The 22,188-nt window shown below is 50.7% G+C and overlaps 3 protein-coding genes and 1 long non-coding RNA gene across 4 annotated transcripts in view; 3 read left to right on the forward strand and 1 right to left on the reverse strand.

Moving 5' to 3' along the window:
* Positions 1-22,188, reverse strand: part of LOC110297561 — a 107,110-nt gene that overhangs the window by 73,071 nt on the left and 11,851 nt on the right. The window lies entirely within an intron of this gene.
* Klk12 (kallikrein related peptidase 12) lies at positions 4,916-9,388 on the forward strand. Its single transcript, XM_021166359.1, has 5 exons — positions 4,916-5,045; positions 5,461-5,620; positions 6,683-6,939; positions 7,869-8,002; positions 9,146-9,388. The coding sequence occupies exons 1-5, from the start codon at positions 5,009-5,011 to the stop codon at positions 9,299-9,301; spliced, it is 744 nt and encodes a 247-aa protein (XP_021022018.1). The 5' UTR covers positions 4,916-5,008; the 3' UTR covers positions 9,302-9,388.
* Klk11 (kallikrein related peptidase 11) lies at positions 10,535-15,106 on the forward strand. Its single transcript, XM_021166352.1, has 6 exons — positions 10,535-10,719; positions 12,364-12,438; positions 12,768-12,924; positions 13,375-13,640; positions 14,170-14,306; positions 14,627-15,106. Exons 1-6 carry the CDS (start codon positions 10,677-10,679, stop codon positions 14,777-14,779), a joined length of 831 nt encoding a protein of 276 aa, XP_021022011.1. The 5' UTR covers positions 10,535-10,676; the 3' UTR covers positions 14,780-15,106.
* Positions 17,390-20,931, forward strand: Klk10 (kallikrein related peptidase 10). Its single transcript, XM_021166356.1, has 5 exons — positions 17,390-17,480; positions 18,633-18,816; positions 19,354-19,628; positions 20,223-20,356; positions 20,779-20,931. The coding sequence occupies exons 1-5, from the start codon at positions 17,390-17,392 to the stop codon at positions 20,929-20,931; spliced, it is 837 nt and encodes a 278-aa protein (XP_021022015.1).

The raw sequence follows: 22,188 nt of genomic DNA on the forward strand, positions 1-22,188 counted from the left end.
GAAGGGAAGGGAAGGGAAGGGAAGGGAAGGGAAGGGAAAGATGCTTGGGTTTATCTTTTGAGATAGAAATACAGAGTTTACAACTTTATGCATGCCCAGCAGTTGGACCCCTTAGTTGACAGAAACAATGGAATTTCTATTGCAAAAACTGGCAATGTAAAATAGAGATTTCCTAAAAATATGCAGATGAATATATAGAAAGAAAAGCCCATCCCAAGAAATGCACAATAGGAAAATGTAATCCAATGGACATAAAATTAAAAATCTGGAAATTCATTAAAACGTATTCTGGCTCTTGGGATACAAGAAAAACCTGGGGTATCAGACTCTATGCCATAGGAAAAGACCCTGGGGATAGAGTTAACCATTCCCAGCCAAAAATTGGCCAGGATCGCTGGTTACACATAGATACTCAGCTCCTGCACTACACAGGGATAGGAACCTATCAGACTGTCAGCCTATTACCTAATCAAACTCATGGTGACTGAGGGCAGCCCAGATTAACAATAGAGGACTAATAGGGGCTAACTCTTGTCTAATATCCAAAACCTAGGCTCTTCCCCTTATTCTGATGCCTGGTATTCTCCCTTATGGGTTAATTCATCTAACAACAGCAATATTACCAGTCCCCTGAGACAGCTTGGTGGGCATGTACTAAATGTAGTGGTTTGACTAAATGTGCCTCTTCTGATGCTTTCCAAACTAAGTAGACAGGTTGATCAGGGATATTAAAATAAAAGTTAGATTCCCTTGCAGAAATGATCCTTCAAAAAGTGAAAAGGCTTAGACTCACCTCTCATGAGATAAAGGAAACTGAGTCTGGCTTTGGGGGGAGGGGACCCTGTTATTTCTATGCTAATTAATCAGGAGTAATTTAAAAATCTTGCCATGGTTAGAGAAAACTCAAAACTCAAAAAAAAAAGAAAAAGAGAAAGAAAAGAAAAGAAAAAGAAGAGAGAAGAGATAAGGAAAAAGAAAGAAAAAAGTAAAAGACACAAACCAGATAGTTAACATCAGTCTTTGTTCTCTGGCTCCCCCTGGCTAACTGCTCTGTTATCAGCACTGATTGGGCCTTTAATTCTCATTCTGACTGTATTAATGGCAGGCCCCTGAATATTAAACTATGTGGCCAATTATATATCCATTTAGTAAAATTAAGTTATTGGTCCTTAGGACCAACTAGACCTCTTTAGAGCAGGATGAGTCTAAGATTTGACTCATTCTCTAAGATCTATGGAAAATGTCCCAGACCTTAGAAGGCCCTGAGACCTTAGCACAACTGACTTCATGATGGAAGCGCCATTCAGTCCATACTTCTGGGAAAGTCTCTAAATTTATGAACATTTCCATTTGTTTTCTGTAGTTCTGCTTCTGGCTAACTGCTCTTGTTAACTGAGATATGTAAACCAAGAATGTGGTATTTGTGCTTAAAAGCTCATCATGAGTGGAGCTAGGGCTACAGTGGGATCCCAATCACAGAGTGTAGTCACTGTTCTGATAGGCTTAAGCCTGTCTGAGTAATACCCCACAACTATACTAATTATTGTTAAAAGGGTTTTCTTGGCCTGGAGAGATGGTTCAGCTGTTAAGAGTACTTGCTGCTCTCATAGAAGACCTCAGTTTGGTTCCCAGAAACAATGTAGGGTGGCTCACATAGCCCTACAACTCCACCTCCAAGTGACCTGATACCTTCTTCTAGCCTTTGTGGGCTCTGCACTCACATGTATACACCTCTACACAGAAACACACACAAAGAAACCTGCTTTTTATTTGTGTTTGTTTTTTTTTCTTTTTCTTTTTTCTTTTTCTTTCTATGTAGTCCTGACTGTCCTGAAACTCACTCTGGAGACCAGACTGGCCTCAAATTCAGAGGTCCACCTCTTCAGTGCTGGGATTAAAGGTGTGCACCACCTCTGCCTGACTTTGCTTTTTGTCTTCCTTCCTTCTTTCCTTCTTTCCTTCGTTCCTTCCTTCCTTCTTTCCTTCCTTTCTTTCTTGCTTTTTAAAAAGAATTTTGCTGTGATTAAAAAAAATTGCATTGATACAGTCTGGAGAACAGATTGTGCAGTGACTATCCAGAAATTTCCATAGGTAGCTTTTCCCTCAGGGTCCTGGGCTCCAGGCTCCCTCCCCTGCAGTAGTTTCCCCTCTGTTCCTCCCACCTCTGCCTCCATCTTCCTTCTCTACTTAATTCACCCCTTCCCTTCCCTTCTAGATCTCCCCCCCCACACACACACATACACATTAAAAATATTTTCAACATCAAAATGTAAAAAAACAAAATAGGTTGGATAACTGGCTATATTGTGTTCAGTTCTAAATGGAACATCGATATTGCCCCTTCAAGGTTCAGGAAACATTGCAGAAGAGGAGGCAGAAGGGCTGTAAGAGCCAGGGAGAGGCTGGGCTGACTGCTGCTGGACAGCCTTTACTGAACACGCACTCACGAACTCCTCGCTTTGACCCAGCTGCCATGGTTAGCTGCACAAGACCTCCAGGGCTGACTGAGATTAGGTTTGTCAATAGAGCGTCACAAATGGGGCAGGAGCTTGCTCCAGTCCTCACTGGAAACTGTGGGTAGTTAAGGGTTACTGGGGGGGGGGNGCTGAGCCGTTTTCTTCAATGATGTAGTCCCTGGTAAGTGCTCCATACCCATGCTTAAAAATAAAGATATTAAAATGGGAGGGACTCTGTTAGTAGGAGCAGGAGTGGGTAATGGAGAAGGGTGTGTTAAATGGTTAAGGTTTAGTATATAGATGTCTGAAATTATCAAGGAAATAAGATGAATTTAATAAACAAATAAATGTAAATCAATCAGTTTAAAACAGTTTTAAAAACTAAAAAGAGTAATGGGAAGATAGAAGCAAAGTCCATTGTATAGATATTCTTTCTCCGCTCATCTATAGATGAACACCCAGGCTAATTCATTAGCACAGGTATCGCACACAGTTCAGAAACAGGAATTCATAGACTACAAGATAACAAGTCAGTCAGAGGCAGAGGAAGACACCTGACACACACAGAGAAGAATCATATTAGGTAGTGATGATACAGTGGTGTTGGGGTCCAGGAACCACCACACAAACCTCTCAGACATTGATCTCAGTCAACTAGAGATGGTTTATTGAACATTGCATCCTGAGACTGATCGATCAGGGACACAATTCAGGCCCCAGAGCTGAACCACGACCCCGAGTGAAGAGTCTACAGGGCGTTTTAAGCCAGAGAGCTACAAAAATCTGTGGCAAGTTAGTCCACTAATTAGGATTTAGGGATAGGGGGATTTCCTTAGGAGCATGTTTTTGTTGTACACTTATTCTGCTCCTATTGGTTGGGGTATTAATGGGATATTGAACTTGGTGGGGGACAGGCCTTGTCTAACATTCATGTCTTAACTTGCCAACCAGGAGGTCAGTTGCTCAAGCACATGTCTCTTTCTGCCAAGTAGGATGTCAGTTCCCAAGGAGGTCTTGGGAACTTAAACTCTACTGGACCCCTACTCAAAATGGAAGCCTTATTCCGAAGAGTTTCTTATACTGCTGCAGGTGTCTCTCTTATGTTGGGGTCCATCCCAGGAGCAGCTTATAAAGGTATAGGTAATACATATAGAAGCTTATACATAGGTATAGAAAGTGCTGCTGGATGGTTGGTTCGGGTCCAAGCTTATTGTGGGCAACTATTCAAAGCAGTTCTGCTGACGTCTATCATGATTGGTTTCCAAGAGCACAGAACATAACAGGATACATAATCAACTTAGCATTAGAAAGTTTCCTAGTAACAGTAGAAACATATGAGGCAAGCGATCCAGGTAACAGTTACCTAGGTCCTAACACTCCATCTAGGCATTAATGTGTGTGATCGCAGCACTCAGGAGGCTGAGGCAGGAGGGTTGCCTGGGTTTGAGGATAGCTTGGGCTCCATAGCAAGAACTAGGGCTCACTAGGGCTAGCAAGACCCTGTCTCAAACAAACAAACAAATAAACAAACAAACAAGATCAAAAACAAATTCAGGGTACTGGAGAGATGGCTCAGGAGTTAAAAGCCTTGGTTATTTTCAGAGGACCCAGGTTCAATTCCCAGCACCCATATGGTAGCTCATAGTCAATTCTGGGGGATTTGACATTTTCTTCTGACCTCCATCGGCACCAGGTACACAGGAAGTACATAGATATATATGCAGGCTAAATACCCATACACATTAAATAATTAAAACAACAACAAATAAAACTTTAAAAGGGAATTCAATTCTAATCAAATTCCCAAAGAACCCAGGTCAGGAGCCCACATTGTACATCCCTAAACCACAGGGCTGGGAGTTGCTCATGGGCTCTGTTCTTCTACCCCTGGGCTCTCTGCTTTCAGTTCCTCACTGAGCCCTCATACACTGCATCCAGCTTCTTTCCTCTGCCCCTCCCTGCTCAGAGTGTCCTAGGGCCTCACCCTCCCAGCTCATTCCTCCCTAGAGTGGGGATTAGAATCCAGGTCCACAGACACCTTGAGTCATTGTCCCCTGGGCCCATCCCCTGGGCCATTGGGGGGTGGGGTTGGGGGTAGTCGAGCTGGGTCTTCATGGAGCTTCGAAGCTCAATTATGTGTCATCAGCTGCAGAGAGTTTCTGCAGGATTAGAGCCATGCCCCACCCTGTCTTCCTTGTCCTCTTCTACCCCACCACCCCATGGAAATCCAAGGAGCTGACACAAAGGGATCAGGTGGGGCATCATGTGTGACAGGTGGACAGTAGGAGAAGTGACTCTCAAGGTGGCCAGCAGATGAAAGGGCTGGAAGGTAGGTGGACCGGGAGATAACAGAGAGAGACGGCGAGACAGGCTGAACAGGTGACAAACCATTGAAGACCTGGCAAACAGGTGAGAAGGTGGAAACCATGAAGGAGTGGCCTGCGGGGGGGGGGGGAGGCAGGGGGCAGAGAAAAGAGGGCAGGGGTGAGGGCACAGGGGAGGGTGAACTCAGATACCCCATCTTTCCTGGCAGACCCTGGAGGGAGCCCACCATGAGGTTCAGCATTCTTTTGCTCCTGTGTGTTGTGGGTAAGTTTTCTGAATTGGGGGTTGGGAGGACTATGGAGGGTGTCGGGTGTGGGAAAGGGTGGAGGAGGGGTGATGGTAGCCCTGGGACTGGGTCCTTCCCTTTCCCCGTGATAATGTTTTATACCGCCACCCGGAAGCTGGTTAACTGTTTTCCTGCATCTATGGGTTTGTGGACCATCCATCCACCTTTCTCTGACATTTCTCATCTTCCGTCTTTTTGTGTGTTTTATTTTGTTTTCCTGAAACCTGTGGCAGATCTCTTGCCTCCGCCTCCTGAGTTCTGGGATGTCAACCACAGGCTACCACACACACTCCACCATTGTCTCTTTGCCTCTACCTTCCTGTACCACGCCTCCTTCTTCTACCCACAGTCTCCATGTCTAACCCTATTTCTCTGGTCTACATTCCACCTCAGGTCTCAGTCAGGCAGACAGGGAGAAGATCTATAATGGCATCGAGTGTGTGAAGAACTCACAGCCTTGGCAGGTGGGGCTGTTCCATGGCAAATACCTGCGCTGTGGCGGTGTCCTTGTGGACCGCAAGTGGGTCCTTACGGCTGCTCACTGCCGTGACAAGTAAGAGCCCTGGATGGGCCCTCCTCAGGTTAGAGAGGCAGAAGAGCTTCCTGGAGCAGGGCTGGGTGTTGCTAGGTAGGACGAGGCACACACAGTGGGTGGAGGACCTGGATGGCGCCTCTGGTCCTCTCCCATTTCCTCCTGTGCCCTTGTCTTTCCTACAGTGTTTATCATCAGCCCCAGGCATTCCCTGACCCCAGCTAGACACGGGGTGTCACTGAACTTGAGTCACAGCCTATCCCCCAAGAACCAAGTTCAGCCACCCTTCCTTGAGAAGCCAATTAAAATAGGCAAATTAATAATAGAAAGACTATGTACTCAACATGGTCACATTGGGAAGGGCACAAAGTGATCCAGTGATTCCCCCTCCCAGGCCATCTTCAGGGTCCTGCACTGAGACTGAGGTTTAAATAGAAGGCTAATGTTACGCATGTCTATGCAGTCCACAATGTGGTCCTACCCACCACTGACCCACCATCGTCTGGACTTCAGCTTCAACCTGTGGTCGCTAAGCTCTTAGAACCCTGTGAAATCTCTTCTGGGGAGATGCTACTCCTTGGTTGGCATCTTTTTCTTCTTCCAGAATGAGATTTCTTGGAGGGAGATTCCATTGTTCCAATAATCAGATAGATAGGTTGATGATAGACACTAGTGTCTCTCAGACAACTAGGCTACCCCTGAGCTGGAGATCCCCAGAACCCAGATAATCCTCTTTCTACGTCTGGTCTTTGTTGTGAAAGGGGAGCCTAGGTGTCAAGAGACCAAAAGGTTCCATGCAGGACAGAGAGGTGGCTTCCTCCTTATCCACTGCTCAGTCAACCACCCTGGTAGCACTGCTGGTGTTGGCTATGGGGATAAATTTGGCAGCTGGTATATTGAGGACACCCCTGCCCCATGACACCTGTTGTCAATGAGCAGCAGAAAGAGACAGGGGCCATGGAAGTAGAAGACTAATGCAACATACATAGATGATGGGGAAACAGAGACAGAGAGAGACAGAGACAGAGACAGAGAGAGGTAAGGGACAACCTATCGGCTACTCACTGACCAACCTAACCTCAGGTACGTGGTGCGCCTTGGGGAACACAGCCTCACCAAGCTTGACTGGACAGAACAGTTGAGACACACCACCTTCTCCATAACACACCCCAGCTACCAGGGTGCCTATCAGAACCATGAGCATGATCTTCGACTCCTGCGGCTCAACAGACCCATCCGCCTGACCCATGCTGTCCGGCCCGTGACCCTGCCCAGTTCCTGTGTAACTACAGGGGCCATGTGTCATGTCTCAGGATGGGGTACTACAAACAAGCCATGGGGTAAGAGGTTCTTGAGTTTGGAGGCGAGAGGTGTAGGGTAAGAGATTAAACCATTTACTTCAGAGAGAATATGGGTGTGGGGTTAATGATCAGGGTCAAGGGTTATGCTAGGTCTTTAGAGTCATAGAGGTTAAGAGATTGAATATGAAGTCAGAAGCCTGGGGTTAGAGTTGTGACCAGAGGTCATCAGGGATCATCAGGACATCACAGGTCATGGGTTCAGGCACTAGAGATCTTTATAAGGCTGGTATCATTGGGCCTCTAATCTCGGTACTCCAGAGGCTTCAGTAAGAGTGTAGCAAGTTTAAGCCCAGCCTTGAGTAGAGAGTGAGAGCCCATATCAAAATACAAAATGAAAACGTCTATAGATGTGGCTCAATGGTAGAACCTCTGCCTAGACTTCTCAATGAGTGTCTGGGCTTGTGGTTCAGCAAAAGTCTTTAGGTTCAGTCTCGACTAGGAGTAGGACACTGTGGTCACCGAATCACAATCCGGTCAGAATCTTTCTCATGTCTGCATTTAGAAGTCATAGGATTTGGGTCAGGGTTTCTGTGTCATGGAATCTGGGGTCAAATGATACAAGATCAGAAGTTTGTTTTTTTTTTTTTTTTTAAAGTTGAGATGAAGTGAAAGTTTGGAAGATGCAGAAGTGAGGTCTGGGGTTAAAGTGAAACTCAGGGCATGGGTTCAGGAGATAGAAGAAAGGAAGTGAGGCTGAGAGTGGGAGGTAATGGGGGAAAGGTCAAGGAACCAGGCCTATGACCTGGGGACAAGGGTCACTATGAAACTGAGTCGTGAAACTCAGGGTGTTCAGGAGACAGCAGAGTTAAGGGGAGGGGTATGAGTTTGGATGGACTGTCTGTGGGAAGAATGTAGCCTGAAAGTAGGGATCTCAGAGGACTTCTACATCACCCATCTTCCATCTCCAGACCCATTCCCAGACCGGCTCCAGTGCCTCAACCTCTCCACTGTCTCCAATGAGACGTGCCAGGCCGTGTTTCCTGGAAGAGTGACGGAGAATATGCTGTGTGCAGGTGGAGAAGCCGGGAAGGATGCCTGTCAGGTGAATCCACTCAGGGTGGTGACCATAGCCAGGGACAGAAAGTAGAAAAGGAAGATGAAGCCTTGTATGGGGGTAGGGAGGAAGCTGAAGAGGGACACTGAGGTAGACTGCTGGGGTGGAAGGAGTTTATTAGTAGAGTTTTCAATGCTATGGCCAGACAGAGACAACAGCATGGCAGAAGCTGAGGAGTGTTCAGGCCCCAGCACCAGTCACAGAGAGTGTGACAGGACTCTGAGGAGAAATCAGAGTTCATATGGCATCTGAAAGTGTCTCTTTTAGTACCTTCTGAGAGTGGGTTAGGTTTCATAGCAAGACCCTGCAGCCAGGCTCTCCGGTTCCCAGGCAGGAGGCACAGGAAAAGGGGGAGAGGGAGCATGCATGGCCACCAATGCTCACTTTGATGTAAACTCACTTCCCAGGCCAGGGATTCTGGCACCTGGGACTCTGCTAGCTAGGGGCTGGAAGACAGGATCTGTAGAATGGCTGTTGGTGTCCATGAGAGGCAAAGAGGAGGGTTGCTGACAAATATTACAGCTTGAGCTAACAGCTGGATTCTGACATCATACTCGTATAGAAGCAAGGAAAAACAGCAAGAGACCCAGACCCTCCCGGGAGGTGGGAGGTGAAGGAATGGAGAGAGGGTGATGGGATAAGGGAGGAAGGGAGACTTGGCCTGAGGGAGAAAGAGGCAGGAGGGACTAGGAGAGAGAGAGACCAGAATGGAGGACCAGGAGAGGCAAGAAAAGAGGGATAGAAGGCTGAGAAGAGGCGGGGACAAACAGGCAAGCAGTAGAGGGCATAGAGGGCAGAGAAGTAGCCAGGACTGGATATGCCTGGGCCCCTTCGCGGATACTCCAAGGCTTCCCCACCAAAAGATGCCACTCTATCATCATAGGGCCCAGAGACCAACCAATTTCCTCAGAGCATTCTTCTGCTATAGACCAGCCCTCCTTCCTAGGGTTGGGCATGGAAGATTGCATTCTCTTCACCTATTGGCCAGAACCCCCAGTCAGGGCGGCATCTTCCTTCCTATTGGCTAGCTGTTAGCATGTTCTCCCGGTGGTGAGCTAGCTGTGCTCCTTTCTCCCAGGACCTGGCTTGGAGCCACTTTCTTTAAGTATCGGTCTCGTTTCTGTCTTTTAGGGTGACTCTGGAGGTCCCCTGGTGTGTGGAGGGGTTCTTCAAGGCCTGGTTTCCTGGGGATCTGTTGGGCCTTGTGGTCAAAAAGGCATTCCAGGGGTCTACACGAAGGTCTGCAAATACACGGACTGGATCAGAATAGTCATCAGAAATAACTAAGTGACTCCCTCGGTCTGCATGCAGCTCTGCTTAGGGACCACTCTGACCCTCGGAGCACCAAGGTCTCCTCCCTCACTACTCCAGGCTCCCACCCTTGTGAGCTTAGAACCTCTTCAAACCTCGAGTACACCTATGGCAGCGGAGAGGCGGCTGTACAACTGTCTGGAATAAAAGTTATACAACCAAGGGAAGGGGCTGCACCTGTCTGTTTATTCTCCAGTATAAAACTGGAGGAAACCTAAAAAGGTGGGAGTTATTGCTGGACTTGGTTGCATAGGCCTGTGATCTTAGCACTCTGAAGAGAGAGGTGAGGGGGATCAGGAGTTCCAGGTCATTCTGAGTTTTATGAGACCCTCTTGCAAAAATAAACAGTCCGTGAGTAATGGTGGAGGTCTTCAGTCCCAGCGCTTAGCAGGCTGCTCTCTGAGTTTGAGGCCAACCTTGTCTACAGAGCGAGGTCTAGACCAGCCAGAGCTACACAATGAGAATCTGTCTCAAAATCAAAGGTTTGGGCCTTACATTTATTATTATTGTTGTTGTTGATGATGTATATGGATATTTTGCCTGCAAGTATGTCTTTGAGCCACATGCATGCACTGCTCACTGAAGCCAGAAAAGGACATTGGATTTGGAGCCCCCCGGGATTGAAGTTACACAGGGTTGTAAGCCACTGTGCGAGTACTGGGGATTAAACCAAAGTCATCTAAAGAGAGTAGCCATTGCTCTTAACTGCTGAACCATGTCTCCAGCCCCAGCTTTGGCCTTCTCATGAACTGGATATAAATGGCCAGAGTGGGGGTGGTGTGCTGTGCCTGACTGCGCCGTAATAGCCATCTGTTCTGTCTGCTATGGGATGCCAGTATGTTTTATTGTTTCAGAGATAGTCCAAGGTGAGTCTGGAGATGAAACAACCCAGCTACAGTCGTTGGCTAGTCCCACCCCACTGGTCCTCTTTCAACATTCTCATCAGAAGGCAGAAAAGAAGGCATTCTTGCTAAAAAAAAAAAATGCCTAAGAGGGGACCTGGTGTGCTGGGAACCTGGTGTGCTGACCCCAAAGCACAGGATGGTAGCCTTTCCCAGCATCCCCCTGGCAGTTCACCCCCCACTCCACCCCAAGGCAGGGCTGGCACCCCCATGTCACGGAGTAGAGAACTGAGCTTCCCTGGGGTGGAGTCACCTGTTCCACGTCACCTGGGTAGGAAGAGGCAGAGCCCGTAGGGTTTGAGGCCACAGTAGGCTGCTGGCAGAGCCTGGGCCTACCCCGCCTTGTCCCACATCTGACTAGGGAAGTAAGGCGAAGGAGGCCCATGGAAGAAAAATCTAAATGAAAACATAAGCTAGGAGAACTGAGGCTTCAAACCTGAAGCTATCTAATGAGGAGACTGAAGAGTGACTGGAAATTATCTACAGAAACCAGTAAGTGCCGGAGGCCTGGGCAGTGAAGACCAGGGGGGCCGGGGAAGGGTCAGCAGAGAAAGGAGGCCCACATAGGAGCCCTGGGGCTCCTGGCACACCCGCTGAGGTTTCTCTCTCCTTTCTTGAGCCATGGCTGTCACAGGCCCTGACCTGCCTCCCCCACCATCCTGTCCCTGCCCCTTCACCAGGCAAGCAGCCCCACCTCTATGACGCCCCAGATTCCCCCCCCCCTCTTTGGAAAGGAGAAGGGAGGGCCCAAAGGAGGCCAAGGGGCCCACTGGGCCTAGGCTGTGAGAAGGGAGAGGCCCACAGGAGGAGAGAGAGCCATGGAGACCTTAGAGAGGAGACAGAGACAGGCACAGTGGGAGGCCTAGAAAGGGGTTGTAGGGACAAAAAGCTGTGACAAGAGGAAACAAGGATCCAAAGACAAGCAGGGACAGAAGCCTAGAGGCAGAGACCAAAATCACACACACAGAGGGGAGAGAGGGATGTGGGGGCCCGAGACTCCGAGGCCTGCTGGAAAAAAAAAAGGGTATACGAGACCACAGGGAGAAGAGGGGCTCAGGCAAGTGATATCTTGTCTCCCAGACCCCAAGGCTGCCTTGGGAGGGCCCACACACAGCTCTCTCCCAGGGCAATAAGGCAGGATTAGAAGCCCAGTCATCCCAGCGTCCCCCCTCCCAGGCCAACCCCTTTGCCTGCCTTCTCCCCAGGTGCTCAGACTCAGCCTGTTGCAGTGTCAACCGCACCCTTTAGAGTTCCCATCCCCAGAGCCCAGGAATGAATCCAGGAGAGAAGGGAAGGTTCTCCCACCCCCACCCTCATCCCCACCCCCACCCATTCCAGAAGACTGCCATCCTAGAATAGAAGCTAGGCCTCTTCTGTCCCAGCATGCATTTGCCCCCTCATGAAGATGTCCTTGGAAGATGGGGAGGGACTTGAAGCCACACTCTGCTTCCCTCTGTATCTCTCACCTCTAAACTGCTGCCCCCAAACTCAGTGACCTCCGTCCTGTCCCCTCAGGTGGCTTCGTCCTGCCCTTCTCTCCCACCCCCGCCAGCCAGGGCAGCTGTAGGCACCAGCTGTCCCTTAGCCAACCACACCCAGCCCAGTCCAGCTGTCCTTCACTGGAGTTCAGCAAGGTGGAGGGAGAGACTTCACTGGTTGTGGACAGACCTCACAGATCCCTAATATTCTACATGGTGGGACATCAAAAATGAGGTCCTTACCCAGTAGTTAGCCCCTTCCCCCTTGTCTTCCCAGTTGTGGGGCTCCCAGTTGTGGAACAAGCCAGGTTCTCATGTAAAGAAAAAGAAAAATATTCTCTAAGATTTCTCCCGGGGTCTTCCTTCTCCGAGCAGCTCAACCCGAGTGAGCCAGGAGCCTTGCCCAACAAAGCCCCTCCCAGCTGTTTTGTTGTTCTCAATATCCAGGAAGCTGCTAGCCTAGATCCAAGCCACTCTGGAAGCACAAGGCTTTTCTCACAGGCTTGGGGATTGGTGTGAGAACCAGGAGGTTCCCCTGGGGGAAGGAGGCAGGTAGTCAGAGAAGCAGAGAGACCCAACAGGTGAAGGAAAGAAGAAAACCCAAAGCCAGCGTTCTGATCGCCTCTTAAAGTGATTAGACCTCCCTCCTTGTCCCCAGGGGAACCTGGCGCCCGCCCTGCCCTACTCCAGGCCAGGATGATTCTCCGACTCGTTGCACTTGCTCTGGTAACAGGTACGGTGGGGCTTAGAGGGAAGGGGGGCTCCATATTCTACTTCTAAGCACCCCCACCGGCTACGGTGACACCTGCTTGGAGATCACCCCCATGAAGTAGTCTGAGCTATACCAGGCATAATCAAGTGGGACTAAGAGGAGGAATGGGGGTGGGGGCTGGGTCCCCTCAAAATCTTAGGACAGCCACTAATGACCTGGAAGTATTGTCTTATGCCAGCATGTGACAGCTGAGAATGAGAACAGCTATTCTTTTGCTCACTTTAATTTCTGGGGTCTCTCTACCAGCCTACCCCCTCTTATGCTTGTACTTCATCTTTTGCCCCCTTCAGGGCACGTAGGGGGAGAGACGAGGATCATCAAGGGTTATGAGTGCAGGCCTCACTCGCAGCCATGGCAGGTGGCCCTCTTTCAGAAGACGCGGCTTCTCTGCGGGGCAACCCTCATCGCCCCCAAATGGCTCCTGACAGCAGCCCACTGCCGCAAGCCGTGGGTGCGGGGGCTGGGGCGGGGCTGGGCGGGGCTGGGAGGGGGCTGGAGATGGAGAGATGAATGGAGAGAGGGGCTGGGGCCAGAGAGAACGTGTGGGGGTGGCAGCAGTGGGTGGAGGGGTTGGGGATGGTGTGGTGTTAGCAGGGTTGATCAGACTGGAGAGGGTAAAGTAGCATTAGTGTGTATGACGGAGGCCTAGTTGGTATGAAGATAGAGGGGTTGGGGATGGCGTGGCATTCGTTTGTATGATGGGGATCTAGTTGAGTTGATGACAAAGGAATGAGGTGGTCTTAGAATAGATGATGGCCTTAGTCAGGATGAGGATGAAGGAGTGAGTGATGGTAGATGGGTCTGGGTGTTCACAAGGTACAATTCATCATCTCTCCCTCCCCACCCCTGCCCTGTCCCCCTACCTTTCTACCTCTGACCACATCTCTCCCACCTCAGCCATTACGTGATCCTCCTTGGGGAGCACAATCTGGAGAAGACAGACGGCTGTGAGCAGAGGCGGATGGCCACTGAGTCCTTCCCCCACCCTGACTTCAACAACAGCCTCCCCAACAAAGACCACCGGAATGACATAATGCTTGTGAAGATGTCGTCTCCCGTCTTCCTTACCCGAGCTGTGCAGCCACTCACCCTGTCCCCACACTGTGTCGCTGCAGGCACCAGCTGCCTCATTTCTGGATGGGGCACCACGTCCAGCCCCCAGTGTAGGGGCTCCTGAGGGAACCGTGATCCGGGTGGGAGATGGGGAAAGGAGACCAGATGAATCTTCAGAGAGAAAGATCAGAGTCACTCAAGAGGCATGGTGACCTGGAGCAGTCAGGAGAGGGATGAGCTAAAAGGAAGATGAGAAATTCTGAGGGACTCACTTTTGGGCCTCAAGACTGAGACAGGTGTGAGGCAGGTGTGAGGCAGGTGTGAGACAGGTGTGAGGCAGGTGTGATTCCCAAATCTATAACTTTCTAGTTGTGGGATCTAAAGCAGGTGGCTTTACCTCTCTGAACCTTGGGGTTTTTTTTTTCCTAAAAAGAATAATCATATCTACCTACCACAGTGGGGTCAAAGGTAATGCACAAAGAACAAGTAGTAGGAAGAATTTACTCAATGCATTGCTGTTGCCACAGTTACAAGCATAGAGATGGGTTCAGGGCAAGGATTGTCCCAGGTGCTGGCTACTGTGGTGGGGTTGGAAAACCAGGTAACCACTGCTCACACCCTCCACTGCTGTCCCCACAGTGCGCCTGCCTCATTCCTTGCGATGTGCCAATGTCTCCATCATCGAACACAAGGAGTGTGAGAAGGCCTACCCGGGCAACATCACAGACACCATGCTGTGCGCCAGTGTTCGGAAAGAGGGCAAGGACTCCTGTCAGGTCAGCAGGCAGGGGCTGGGTCTCCAGCCACATACCCATTGCAACCTCCATCACATCTTTCCTGATATCCCCAGTCAGCCCTGATCACAACCATATCCAACCCTGCCTCCCCATGTTCACTCTCGTCTCCAACTCCGCCACCCATGAAGAACCTCTGGGCCCTGACCCCATTTATATTCTCACCCAGAATCCCACCTTCATCCCACCCAGCCTCTCACCATCAATCTCTTCCTTCACCTGCCCACCACCCTCACTACCGTCCTCACCCCCTCCCAACCGCCCCACTCAACTCTAACAGGTTGTGTCTCCTCTCATGCCAGGGTGACTCTGGAGGCCCCCTGGTCTGTAACGGATCTCTTCAAGGCATCATCTCCTGGGGTCAGGACCCATGTGCCGTCACCAGAAAGCCTGGTGTCTATACAAAAGTCTGCAAATACTTTAACTGGATCCACGAGGTTATGAGGAACAATTAGAGGGGACCTGCTTCCCACCACCCAACCACTCCAACCTCTTCTTAATGCTTTGACTTCTCTTCATTCTGCCCTAAGAAGTCCTCAGCTGGGACCCTGGCATGTACTCTCTCCGACCCACCATGAGTATAGTATAGGGATACTCTAACTTGATGATCGACCTGGGGCCTGGAATCAAATCCTGACTTGAACTAAATTGTGACTCTGGACATGATCACCACTGGTTTTGTTTGTTTGGTTGTTTTTTTGTTTTGTTTTGTTTTGTTCCCAGCTTTGAAGACAGTCCCTGGCATATTCCAGGGTTTCAATAAATATTTGTTAAATGATAAATGATTCTGTTGAGTGTCAACTGCATATTAGTCCTGACCATACAGAGGGTGTTTAAATGCCATATGTGTATGAGAGTTTGCCTGTATATTCGTTTGTCTGACATACACCTGCCTGTCTGAGGAGCTCAGAGGAGGGGTCAGATCCCCAGCCACTGTGAGTGCTGGGAACCAAACCCTGGTCCTCAGCAAGAGCAGCAAGTCCTATGAACCACAGAGCATCTCTCCAGCCCCCCAAAGATCTTTTAAATGTTACTAAGCAACTGAATGCTCACAAGCCCCTTGGAGATTGGTCCTACTTTTCCTACCCACTTTGCAGAACATGAAAGTGGGCACCGACAGATGAAGGTGCATGCTCACAACCACCCCGCTGAGACCTGAAGGGTTTAAAAGCCCAATGACTCTTAATTATCAACGCAATGCTACATTAACATTAATCCACATTAACATTAATGCTCAGTTTGTTTTCTATTTATGTTACTTAAAAATTTTTTTTTAGTTTTAGTTTATTTTTGTTTTCCATTTATTTACTCATTCATTTTTTTAGGGGTGGGCAGGGAGAGGCACACGCCGTGGTGTACAGGTGGAAGTCAGAGAGCAAATTGCAGGAGTCCGTTCTCTCCTTCCACCATGTGGGGGGGCCAAGGATCACAGGCAGGTTGTTAGGCAAGCACTGGTACCCACCAAGCCATCTTGCTGGCCAGGCAGAAAGAACTCACTCAGTTCTTCTCTCTCTGTACATGAGGAGTTGCACATGCAAAAGTGTGATCGCAGTGAGTGCGGTCCGCATGCACGGAGTAAGAGGTAGTAAAAGAGGCTACCATCATTTTCCAACTGCCAGATTCAGTTCACTGAGGTCAGCGTTGCCTGGTCTCTGCTAGCCAAGATGAAGCCAAAGGACACAAAAAGAGAAAGGAAATTCCTGTCACCTTTAACACATTTTGAATGCTCTGTAGCTCCAAGTAGCTGGTGGCTGGTACAACATAGTCACTGTAGCAAAAATCTGGACAGGCCTGAGTCAAGCGAGCTCTGAAGTTAACACAGACAAGATGCCTCGGATAACACAGACGTTCTGTTCAGCTCTTGGGGAGAGATCCCTAGAACTTGAGAGAATCGTCTCTAGTTGTTAGGCGGACTTGCTTGCTGTGTGACCTCTTATGAGTCACAGCCCTCTCCGAGCCTCCCATTCCTCACCCAAAATGAGGGTGTCAGCCAAGGTGATGTGGCCTGTTCCTTGATGTGATTCACTAGCTCGTGTCACCTGAAGACACACAGGGAGGGTGCACAATGCTCACACACAGGCTTAGGGCAAAACTGCAGCCTCCCACCCCCACCCTCTCAGCACATGCTGAGACACAAGGAGCCTACTGTTTCTTGGTTTACACACTTGGGAATTTGTCTGTACCCTTCCCACTCTTTCCTTCTGCCTACTTGAACTCTTCCCACCTCCCTCTTCTTCCTCATTCTGCCACCTGTCAGAGCAGACCTTGCCCCCTCTTTGTTTCCCCTCTCCGTCACTCACCATCTCATCGACGTAAGCCCCCCCCCCCAATCTTCCCACCACACCTGGGAACACTTCTCAGAACTGGGCATGGGGGAACCCCCAAGAAAGCCAGCTCCAGAAGGTGTTCTTGTCACTGCCAGAAGCCTGTATTCCAGGGCCCCTCCCTGAGCAGGAATCTGGGGCCCTGGTTGAATGCCAGCCCCACCCACGTTATAATTAGGGAGAGGGAAAGAGAGGGAGTGAAGCCCTAAGGGGAAGGGTGGGGGGGGAAGCTTCCGGGATCTTGAGGGTTAAAAGGGAAGGTCTGCCCAGGGGTCCCTGGCCAGAGGACTGTTTGCAGCCCACACTGCAGGGCAAGAGCCACTTCTGAGTCTCCTTTCTTCTTACTGGCGACTCCCAGGTGAAGCGGGTCCCACCCTATTGGGGTGGATGGCGAGAGGATGGGTGGAGACCCTCGGGCAACGGGCAGGAACTCTTTCATAGCCCTGATTTCCCTGCAGCATGGGGAAGTCCCTCAGCTCTGAGGTTAGGAAGAGGTTCCCACGGGCTCTGAGCAGGACCCCAACCCACCCACGAAGGAGTGTGGACCTGGAGCTCAGTGTGGCTGGTGGCCAAGAAAGGCTGGGTGCACAAATTGGTCCCCTCTGGAGGATCGAGGACTGGAGTTCTGGGGGCCTTTGGAGTGAACCTCATTGAAGTGGTTCAGATGCGCTGAGGCAGGGGGTCTTGACCGATCATCTGTTTTAGGCCTCCACTCCAGCTTCTGCAAGCCAAGTATCAGCTATGAGGGTCCCGCTTCTTCACCTCTCCACTGCCTCTGGCTCCTGGTCTCTGGTGAAGCTGCTGCTGCCGCTACTGATGGTGCAACTCTGGGGTGAGCCTGGGGCCGGGGGCGACAGGAGGGAAGGGCCACGACCGGAGGTGGAGGGAATGTTGCCACTGCAACCGTAGTCAGCTCGCCTTCCTGGGGGCCTGGCACCCACATAGACATCCCAAGCAGGATCCACCCTCGGGTGGGCTCTGTCCCCAGATACCGCACCCAACTGTTAAGAGAACCCTGCCCCTTCGCTCCATCAGCTTCTCCACCTCTCTGCCTCTCCTACCTCGCCTCTTTGCCTCTCCTGCCTTCTCCTCACCTCTTGCAGACCCGTTGCATCCCTCCCTCTTCCTAAAGGAGGTGCTACAGTACCCCTAACCTGTGTGTTGGAGCACCTTCCCATCCTTGGACTAGACCTACCTTTCCCTCTTGCACATCCCTTCTCATTTGTCTAGCACTTCTCGGCGCTCTGGCCCCATTTCTTGCTTTCCCACCTTGTCCCTGTCTCCTCCTCGCTGCCACATTAGTTCCTCACTGGCCCACTGTGTGTCCTGTCTTCTGCTCCTCAATGCCCCATTGTATGTTCTGTTTCCTGCTCCTCGCTGCCCCATTGTGCGTTCTGTCTCCTGCTCCATATTGCCTCCACCATGTTGACTGTTCCCTTTACCTTCCCTTTGTATTCTGCCTTCTTGGGTTTTTGTTGTTGTTGTTTTTGTTTTGTTTTGTTTTTGTATTGTTTTTTCGAGACAGGGTTTCTCTGTGTAGCCCTAGCTGTCCTGGAACTCACTCTGTAGACCAGGATGGGCTCGAACTCAGAATTCTGCCTTCTTACTGCTCACTGTGTCTCTGCCCTTCTGTCCCCCCTGTCTGCCCCCTTACCTATCACACTCCCTCTGCACAGTGCTCCTCCTAGGCTCGCAACTGGTCTCAGCCTAGTAGGTTAGATTCCTGCCTTTCCTGCACATTGCCTCACCGCCCCCCATCCTAACCCCACTCCAGTCTCAGCCCTGGGGTGTGTTAGTCCCATTCTATTCTAACCCCTCTTGCCCTTTCACGCCTCAGCAACTGGTTCGCAGAGTTCTCTAATTTTCCCACGGCTTACTACTCAGCTGCGCCCCCTCGAGGCCAATCCTGTGACGTGCTATATTAACCCGGAACCGTGACCCAGCTGGGCGAAACCTGATCCCCCTGTCCCGCTTCTCTATCCAGCGGCGCAGGCTCTGCTGCTCCCGGGAAACGCCACGCGCGTGGACCTCGAGGCCTCCGGCGCCCAGTGCGAGCGTGACTATCATCCCTGGCAGGTCTCCCTCTTCCATAACCTCCAGTTCCAATGTGCGGGTGTTCTGGTGGACCAGAACTGGGTGCTCACAGCCGCACATTGCTGGAGAAATAAGTAAGGAACCACTCAGAGGTAGCAATGGAGTAGTGGGGAGGGTGGGGCCCAGGCACTCTCTTGGCTTTGGTCAGGTTAAGGGTGGCAGCCATTCTACAAGAGAGGCAGGATCCAAGCTGCAAGCCAGGGCGGGGCGCTGTGAGCCCAACGCACCTGTCCATAGAAGCCAGCCAGGGCCTGTTGTATTTAAGACCTGTAGTCTCCTCATATGCCTGCAACGCAGGGACAAAGGACCAGGTGACACGAAAAAAGGAGAGATGGGCATACTAAAGAGTTGAGGCGTCATCAGCCTTCACCCCTCAAACTCTTACTCTCCTCCCTCAGACCCAGGGTTTCAGTCCTCAGCCCTCCTCCCTCAGACCCAGAGTTCAGTCTCCAGCCTCTTCCCTCAGTCCCAGGGGACCAGCCCCAGCTACTCTCCCAGACCCTCTGATCTCAGGAGCCCACTTCACTTCCTCACCCTTTGACCCAAGGACTAGGGTCAGGCTCTGTCTCCATGAAGGTTTTGCCTCCATCAGGCTACTCTTCCTCCCCCAGGCCACTGAGGGCTCGAGTTGGCGATGACCACTTGCTGCTTTTCCAGAAGGAGCAACTGCGGTCCACGAGTTCTCCTGTTTTCCATCCCAAGTATCAGGCTTGCTCAGGCCCCATCCTGCCGCATCGCTCAGATGAACACGACCTCATGATGCTGAAACTGAGCAGTCCCGTAATGCTGACGTCCAACGTGCATCCCGTGCAACTGCCCTTCCGCTGCTCTCAGCCAGGGCAAGAGTGTCAGGTCTCAGGCTGGGGGACCTCAGCCAGCCGAAGAGGCAAGAACTGGGCTGGACGAGTGTACTTGAGGGAGGAGCCTGGACTCCTGGGTCCAAAGGGAAAGGGCTGAGTGAGAGCTAGACCCTAGATCTGAGGGAAGATGGCTGAAACCTGGGTGTCTAGGTCGGAGGGAAGAGGCTAGAATATGAACTCTGGCTCAGGGGACTGCAGAGGTTGGGGTCGGATTCTTGGATCTAAGTTTAGAGAGATGGAGTTTGTAGTCCTGGATCTGGGGAAGAGGGCTGGAGTCCAGACACCTCGATGTGAGGTCAGAGAGCTGGGGCACGGACCTCTGGGTATAAGAGAGGAAGGTTGTGGCTAGACTCCCAGGTTGGGGGAAGAGAGCTGAGGTCTGACATCTCGGTTTGAGGAGAAGGCTCAGATCTAGACCCCTGGATCTGAGAGAAGAGGCTGGGGCTGGCACCCTGGGTCTGAGGGAGGAGGCCGAGGGAGGATCATGAGGGTTTGAATTTCTGTGCCTAAGGGTGGAGGGGTGGGGTTAGGTTCCCTGGGTATGTAGGAAGGCTTGGGGCTGGATTCCGGGGTCTGGAAGAGAGGGCTAACTGGTCTCCCTGTGACTGCCCTGTTCTCAGTGAAGTACAATAGGAGCCTGAGCTGTTCCAAGGTAACTCTCCTTAGCCAGAAGCAGTGTGAGACCTTCTACCCAGGTGTGATCACCAACAGCATGATTTGTGCTGAGGCAGACGGAAACCAAGATTCTTGCCAGGTAAGGACAGATCAGCAAGCAAGTCTGTCTCCTGGACTGGGGGTGGGGGGGGGCATGGAGACACTGAGTTGTCTCTGCTTTTCCTCCCTTCCTCCCCAATCCACAGCCCTCCCTACTCTTTACCCCCTTTCTCAACCCACTCCCTTAATCTGTTTTTCACCCTGCCAACCCCCATCTCTTGATCCCTCTCAGTTTTCTCACTTTGGATGAGCCAGTTCCAGCTGCAAACCCATCGCATCTCCATTGTCACCTCCCAACTTGACCCCTACCCCCCATGCCACCATCACCTCTGTCTGTATCTCCTTACCACCCCAACTTCTAACATCTCTCCAGCCCCATCCCAGTGTCTTCTGTATCCTAACCCAACAATAGCCCTCCAGGCAGCTCTCACCTCATGGTACCCTCCTTCCTCCCACCCGCAGAGTGACTCCGGTGGCCCCCTGGTGTGTGATGACACCCTGCATGGCGTCCTCTCGTGGGGCATTTACCCATGTGGTGCTGCCCAGCACCCATCTGTCTACTCAGAGATCTGCAAATACACCCCCTGGATCCGAAGAGTCATTCGTTTCAAATGACCGGCTTCTCACCCCCCTCATCCCCCCTCCATCTGTCCACCCCTCTCCTCCTCTCATGCCCACCCACCCCTCTTCCTTCACCCCCTGTCCACCCCTGTTCTCTGCTCACAAATGCAGAAAATGGTGGCTGAGAAAGTTCTAGTACCCCAAGGAAGCTGGCAGTCCCCAAGTCTCTAAGAGAAGTTACCTATCATTCAACCTGGCCTCCTCTACCTCCCTCCTCTGTGTGACTGGGACAAGCCTGGTACTCTCTCTGAGCCTTGGTTTCCTTGTCTGAAAAATGGGGACAATGAATTGTCTACCTCTTACATATGTTGCATGGAGACCATGATGGAATGTGTGTGTGTGTGTGTGTGTGTGTATGGTAATTAACACAGGAACATGAACACCATCTGGTTATCACTGATTAAACACTACCAAATCTGACCTCCAATGTGTGTGCCTCTGTCTGGGATCAGAGCCAATGAGTGCACAGAGGGCAGCCTTCATATGTGTCAGCAGCAAAGAAGAGTCTGGCTCCACAGTGCCACCTAGAGCACCCTCAGAGTCCTTTCATGTTTTAAAGACCTCAGTTACGGTAAAACTGGACCTCACGATGATCCAGTGTGCAGCAGAGTTGGAGGCTTTTGGTTTTGTTTTTTAAAATCACATGTATTTTGTGTATGTGCATGTCTGCATGCAGACATGCTCGCAGCATGGAACATGTGTGGAGATCAAAAGCAGTTAGTTCTTTCTTTCTACCCCAGAGTCTGAACTCAAGTCTTCTGGCCCAACAGTGAACTGTAACACCTTTACCCACTGAGCAGTCTTTCCAGATCTTCTCAATTTACAAAAGCATATATTTATTTATGTGAATGAATGTGAGCACATGATGCCTAGATGTCAGAGGACAGACCCTCTCAGTTCTTCCGTTCTAGGGATGTCAGGCTTGGCGGTGCCTTCACCAGCTGAGTCATCTTATTTGCCCAAGCTGGAGTTTATTGCAAGAAATTTTTAGCATAGGTTTTAAGTGTGAGGGTTAAAAGAAAGAGAGGCACATTAGAAGAAAGCAGGATATATCTAAAAGTGTGTGTGTGTGTGTGTGTGTGTGTGTGTGTGTGTGTAGATCAGAGAACAATTTGTGTTGTGAGTCAGTTCTCTCCTTCCACTGTGTGGATTCCAGGGATTGTACTCAGGTCGTAGGCTTACCAGCTTGTGATTTTATCCACTGAGCCATCTCCTATCCCAGGAGTGTGGGCTTCTCAAAGAACCAGCTCA

The sequence above is a fragment of the Mus caroli genome, chromosome 7 (genome assembly GCF_900094665.2).
Source record: "Mus caroli chromosome 7, CAROLI_EIJ_v1.1, whole genome shotgun sequence".
Taxonomy (NCBI): Eukaryota; Metazoa; Chordata; class Mammalia; order Rodentia; family Muridae; genus Mus; species Mus caroli.

Coding starts and splice junctions, on each gene's coding strand:
- Klk10 (XM_021166356.1), top strand. CDS start 17,390: ATGAGGGTCCCGCTTCTTCACCTCTCCACTGCCTCTGGCTCCTGGTCT. Junction 18,817..19,353: donor GCACATTGCTGGAGAAATAA/GTAAGGAACCAC, acceptor TTCCTCCCCCAG/GCCACTGAGGGCTCGAGTTG. Junction 19,629..20,222: donor GACCTCAGCCAGCCGAAGAG/GCAAGAACTGGG, acceptor CCCTGTTCTCAG/TGAAGTACAATAGGAGCCTG.
- Klk12 (XM_021166359.1), top strand. CDS start 5,009: ATGAGGTTCAGCATTCTTTTGCTCCTGTGTGTTGTGG. Junction 5,621..6,682: donor GCTGCTCACTGCCGTGACAA/GTAAGAGCCCTG, acceptor ACCTAACCTCAG/GTACGTGGTGCGCCTTGGGG. Junction 8,003..9,145: donor CCGGGAAGGATGCCTGTCAG/GTGAATCCACTC, acceptor TCTGTCTTTTAG/GGTGACTCTGGAGGTCCCCT.
- Klk11 (XM_021166352.1), top strand. CDS start 10,677: ATGAGGAGACTGAAGAGTGACTGGAAATTATCTACAGAAACCA. Junction 12,439..12,767: donor TGCACTTGCTCTGGTAACAG/GTACGGTGGGGC, acceptor TGCCCCCTTCAG/GGCACGTAGGGGGAGAGACG. Junction 13,641..14,169: donor CACCACGTCCAGCCCCCAGT/GTAGGGGCTCCT, acceptor CTGTCCCCACAG/TGCGCCTGCCTCATTCCTTG.